Source organism: Corvus brachyrhynchos, unplaced genomic scaffold (assembly GCF_000691975.1).
Source record: "Corvus brachyrhynchos isolate BGI_N302 unplaced genomic scaffold, ASM69197v1 scaffold239, whole genome shotgun sequence".
Lineage (NCBI taxonomy): Eukaryota > Metazoa > Chordata > Aves > Passeriformes > Corvidae > Corvus > Corvus brachyrhynchos.
In genome coordinates this window covers 4186190-4192189 of record NW_008246057.1, presented here as the reverse complement: position 1 = coordinate 4192189, position 6000 = coordinate 4186190, and the positions used below count along the sequence as shown (strand labels likewise).

The 6000-nt window shown below is 42.2% G+C and overlaps 1 protein-coding gene across 1 annotated transcript in view; it reads right to left on the bottom strand.

The window, feature by feature from the left end:
• Positions 1 to 6000, bottom strand: part of ABCD2 (ATP binding cassette subfamily D member 2) — a 49930-nt gene that overhangs the window by 12003 nt on the left and 31927 nt on the right. The window contains exon 8 of the mRNA XM_008642578.2: positions 1357 to 1502. Within this exon, the coding sequence (XP_008640800.1) occupies positions 1357 to 1502 (146 nt within the window). The remainder of the gene's footprint in view (positions 1 to 1356; positions 1503 to 6000) is intronic.

The window sequence follows — 6000 nt, the reverse complement described above, 5'->3', positions numbered from 1 at the left end:
CACTTAGTGAAGTAAGTGACTCAGGAATACTAACAGGAATAGTTGTAGTGTCAGTGTAGGAAGGAGAGGCCTTCTCTGCAATTGTTCTGGTCACTGAGTTTAGCTCTGCCCACTTTTTCTTCTGTTATACAATCAGATCTGAATAATAACATGAATCAGAATGATGGCAGATTCTTATTTTCTATTGCAACAGTAATTATTACATTCTTAACAAAGAAGCATTAACCCATGGTGGAGAAGTATCTTTAGGTATACAATCGCCCTTGTAAATGATTACTACTTCCCACTCTAAAATGCGTAGAAAAGACTCAGGAGTGTCCATGCATACTTTAAAAATAAAAGACACCTTCTGCCTCTCTAACAGAACAACAGGCAGCCATCCAGGAATGGGAATTTAAACATTGTACTGGGATTCCCAATGGCTGAAGCACTACTCTCTGTTGTCAGAATGATCCTGAGAGTCACCAAGCACACACATTACAAGGCAATGCACCCAAAGTACCTGATCAAAAAGAAGCACTTACAGCTGGCACAGAAAGGCAGGGTATATTCAGCACACCCCGTAATGGGGTCTGAAGATCCTTTTTCTTCTCTCTACATGTTACCAACTTTGTCCTATGTCTGTTTTAAAAGCATAATTATGGGGAGGAAATTGAAACTAGAGATTAGTGTCTGATAGGAACAAAAGGATAAAAATTATTGCAGTGCTTAGGGAAAAAAGCCATGAAATGCTCCAGTTCCTTAGACACAAAAGAAGCCTTTAGCATCTTGACATTTATAGTGCCAGTATATATATATATATACACAGTCTCCTACTCTGAGAACAAACAATGCTGAGAACACACGGCAACATAAACAGCAAGAAGTAGATGGCAACACTCTACTGCCAGCCAGTGTCACATGGTTACACTCGGGTAGGGTGGTCTCAGACGCTCTTTCTCATGGCACATACTCCCGCTGATCCCACAAACTATGGAGGTGAAAGCAGATCTGACTCTCTCCTCATTCACATGCTTTCAAGTTGATGTAGTCAGTGACATTACAATGTTTTAAGATGGGTCACAGTTCTTATGAAAATCAAGGAAGGTCATTGATCCCACAATACCAGGAAAAGACTGGCCATCACAAGATAATGAGGATGTTCAGCTTGGGCATGGATTTACTGGGGAAGAGAGGAGCACTGAGCTCTTCTCCCTCTGTTAACATCAGAAGCAAAAATCGTGGCTGTGCAGCTCCCCCAGCCACAAAGGTCTGGATCCAGTCTTGTCAGTTCAGTTAGTAAAGGTCAGTCACACTAAGACACACATGCAAGGAATGGATTTTACAAAATGTTTTTTACAAAAATATGCGATTTACCTCCTTCTCTTTGAACTATGTGGTACAGATGAACCATATGCAGAATAGACTCCAGATCTTGATCCTGGTAGCCTTTCTCATGCATGTCTTCCACTGAGTCTGGATAGATGACTTGATCTCGTAGTGTTCCAATGGACATGTAGGGCCTGAGGAACAACACACAGAAACTGGTAATCTGAGGCTGGCTTCAACTGAGCACATCTTGCTGACGCTCTATGAACAGAGTATACTGCTTTATACTGTGTTGCTAAAACTGGATTTATCCAGTGGGTGCATTGTGGTGAACATTTTTCTGAACTTACCTTAAGGACAATGTATTGTTTCCATAGCAGCTGATTACAGGGTAACAACAAGGGTAGATTTAGCATGGAAACACAACGACAGATTAGGCAGAGTAAATATCCACTTCACAGCCCATTTGGAGTGCTTTCACTTGGAATTAGCAGAATTATCCTGTATTCAAGGTTTGGTACTCTAAGAGATTTTAAAATTGATTTAAACACTCACATGTTGAAATCAAGTTGTAACAAAAACATTGCAGCTCAAACTGGTAAAGAATTCCATGGTGCAGCAGGAGACACACAAGTCAGACAGGAGAGCACTGAAAACCCTCTTTGCACTGAAAACCTTCTTTCTCTACTATTCTAGAGTGCAGAATTGGGACCGAGCATAACTTAGGTGGCTCTGGAAGCCAGTGTACCACTTCTGAATTGCAAAGTAGCACACATTAAAGGGGCTGGTCACCTTAAACCTCCCAGCACCAGCCTCCCTTTACCAAGTACAAGGCTGCTCTGTATGTGAAGCAGCTTCTTGATCACCATATTTCCAGACCAGGTAATACCATCTGTCTTACTAAAACAAGCTGTCTCTAATTTGAAGCCAGAGTCCCCAGTCATGGTTGTGTCCCTGGAAAGGCTATGGACAATTGCCACAATATCATGAGCTGTGCCCAGCCTCTGGTACAGCCCAGGCCTCAAAAATCCTCCTAGTCTCAAAACAAAGTAAACTGAAAGAACAGTTTCACAGCTCTCTAAAAGATATCAGGCCGTTCAGGTTAAGATAGCAAAGGCAACCTAAGACACATCTATTTCACCATTTATTTTGCTGGTCTAAGGATTTCTTGTGAAGAACAAATATCCATCCTATCTCACAGACACTGCTGATAGCTCTTGGACACTGGAAACACCACAGGAATAGTCTGTGGGATTTTGAGCTTGGAAGGGAAAGCCAGAGCCAAAGAACAGTCAGGCTCCAGACTTTTTTCTGTTTTCTGTGCCAGGAGTTCCACTAAGTCCCTCTGGGTTCATCTGCTAAAACAATGCTAGTCTTATTAAAGCTGTAGTGCCAGGGGATGATGATAGAGAGGAGCAGTCAAAACTGGGCCAGCAATGAGGAGGCTTCCAGGCAGCTTTCTCTTGCCACTAGGAACTGCTTCCAACAACTTCACACTGTATTAAAAAGCGGTCAGTTTTCTTCCCTAAAAAGCTCTGGGCATGCATGGTGGGAAGGTCTCAGCCATGCAGAGGCTTTGCCAGGCAGAGAAGTGTAATACCTCAGATTTCTCCCCTTCTCTTGGAGGTGTCTGCAGAAGGGTGGATCTATCCATTGTTATTCTGAGAGTCCCTAAAATACACCACAGAGTAATGTGAAGGAACTCACAGAGAAACAAATGAAGAATTACAGAACTAAAGTTGCCATATAAACTAAAATTCATATGCAAGCTGGCATCAGCTGCATTGGTTTTAGTGCTGCAAACATCCATGGTGAACTGTCTGTACCCGCCCATAGTTAAACTACTTTTACCACCAGCTGGGTGAGGATGGGAATGGCAGGGGATCTGAACTCTTTGCAAATATTTGGTCATCTCTGTGTTGTGGTGAGCACCCGGATGGAGGAAAACCAGAACCACAAGTCAAATACAAGCACTGCTTGCTCCTCTTTGCTCACTGTTCTGCTGTCTGCTTATTGTGGCAATAGTATTGCTCTGGGCTGCTGCATGAACACTTGCACCAAGTGCAGTGAACCACTTACATTAATTGGGGCATTGCAAAATCTTAACTCTAAACATTAAGTAACTTCATGAAGTAATGAGATATTACATATCCACGGCGCTCTCCATCCCAAATCCCAAAGGGCTTGACTTCTTGCATGTGTAGAATCACTTCACTTGCTCCAGACTGCTGCCACCTCTGGGACAGAAGAGCAACTTCAGCCGGGCTTAGAAAGTTTAAAATCAGTGGGTGAGACTGTGTAATTTAGGTGAAGCTGCAGGTAAGGGCAAGGAGGACAGAGTTACCTATCATATAATTTGTCTGGGGTTTAATACCTTACTCTTGTGAAGTATGATCCTGTGATGACTAGCAGCTCTGAGATTTAACCTACGGCAAAACAGGGAAAGCAATGCTCAAACACACTGTGCCAGGACATTTGGTGCCATGCTGTTTACTGAGTCACCAGCCCTGCTTCCTGGCACAGCCGGATTTTCCTTGTGGCCTCCCATCTAAACACACCGGTACTACCAAGCATGCCTCGCTCCACCTAGTTTGTAAAAATTACAGAAAAGCCCAGCCTGCAGTGGAATAACAAACCCCACCAATTCCTAACTAGCAGAAAGAAAGAATAGCTTATTGGTTACAGGTCTGTTCCAGGAGGTGAGCGAGCATGCTCTGCTCCCCTCATCTCATAAAAAGTCACTCATGTCCCTGAGGGGACACTTCATCTTTCTTGGCATGGGATATCTCACTTGGGGCTCCAAATCTTGACAACAAAGAGAGGCACCTCTATGGTTGATTTATTCCATTCATTTAAGGGTGGGGATGGATTGCTACCTGGGGGTGTCTTTTCCCTTGATGGGGGCACAGCCCAGGCAACTAACTAAGATAATTAATTTCTAAAGTGCTGAAGTTAGATGAGATCTCATCTAACTCATACTCTCATAATCTTATACTAAACCAGAATTTTCTAGTCATGCCTTGAAGACAATAACCTCCTTATGCATCATGGGTGCCACAAAGTTAAACACATTAAAACCTCAGGTGTTCTTGTAACTGGGGTTACATAGGCTTAGCAGGTCACTAAGCAATAAGAAGTATGGGTAACTGGATACAGCAACACTGAAATTTTGGCTTTGCCAGTAAGCTCCTTGTTAAAATACTGTTGTCATTAATTTTTTAGCAGTTTGAACAACAAAAAGTCTTTTTGTCCTAAAGTAATACTTGAGTTTAACTGGACTTAATTGATTTCTGATGGAGTTTTTCCTTTCAGCCGCAGTGTCTGGGTTCCAGCCTCAAAGAAAGCACTCTTATAGACTCTGAAAGCAACTCCTCTGCCATGCTGAGGTAATGTCTTTGGTGGTAATAGCTCTACAATTGTTTTCTTTCTTTCTCTGCTTTCTGAAAAAAGATTTCTATGCCATTTTTGTGTTACTGGATTTAAGACCATTAATCCTTTTGTAAGCTTTGGTATCAAGCCTCCAAAAGCTAAGAAAACTTATTCATTCTTGCCTGTTTTTCTGGGATATGAAGGCATTTATTGGATGAGATACTTTCAGTTCTCATAAACTGATAGTTTTGCAGTCAGTTTGACAGCTTTACTGCATGACCAATTTTAGCTTGGTGCACTTAGCACTTCACCTTGCAGCATTGTGACTTCATTCTGCTAGAAACAAGCTTATGGCTTCCTCCTTCCAGTGCAGGCTTTAAAGAAAGATAGTATCAAGAATCTGCCATCTGAAGCCTGTGGTATGGACAATTCCCCAGGGTCCTTGTGACACATGTCATTGTGTACAATCCTGGCATAATAATTGAGAAAACACAGGGGGAGGACAAGCTAGTGCTGCTGATGCTACAGTTTCTTCACTGCAGTCAGCTCTGGGAAGGGAAAAGGGGGCAGATGCTACAGAACATTCTGCAGGACATACCAGCCCTTGCGTTTCCAAACAGAGGACTTATGTGCTGGAGATGTTTGCATGGAGAAAAGGCTATCACACAATTCAAAGGGACTGTAGATCACTGCACATGGTAGCCAGGCTGTACTGACATCTAGTAATTCTCTGATGTCTTGAAGAGCAGAGGACTTCACACTTTGGGGTAGCAAGTTAAGTGAGACAACTTGCTCAGATGTCAAGAAATTTCTGTTCCAAAACCAGAACAAGCCATATCCACTTGAAATATTTCCAGTGCTTCCTGAATGCATTCAAAGGTGTTTTCATCTTCTGCGCAAAATAAATTGTGCTGACAGAACTGATACTCTGTCCTGACATCCATAATTTTATTTTAAAGAATTACAGCAAGCAATCAATGTGGAATCTGAGAGTCTGTAAAGCAATCTGAATGGTCACAGTCTTAACTACAAGCACCCTGGAATAACAAAGTGACCAAAAATAAACCATAATTAGGTGTCTGGCATCAGAAGTTAAAGGGTATTAGTTCAATGTAAGTACCCAAGGAACTGCCTTCAGGTACGGTCTAAAGCTCACCTTTAGAGGTTTATTATTAACATTTAAATTAACATTTCCTCCATGGCAAGTAAAGTCTAAAAATGTGTGGCTTGTGGTTCTGAGACCCATCTGCATGGCCCCGACTGAGCGATTAATACCTGATTTGCCATTTGCTGTCCAAGTGTGTTTGCAGTTATTATTGCAAT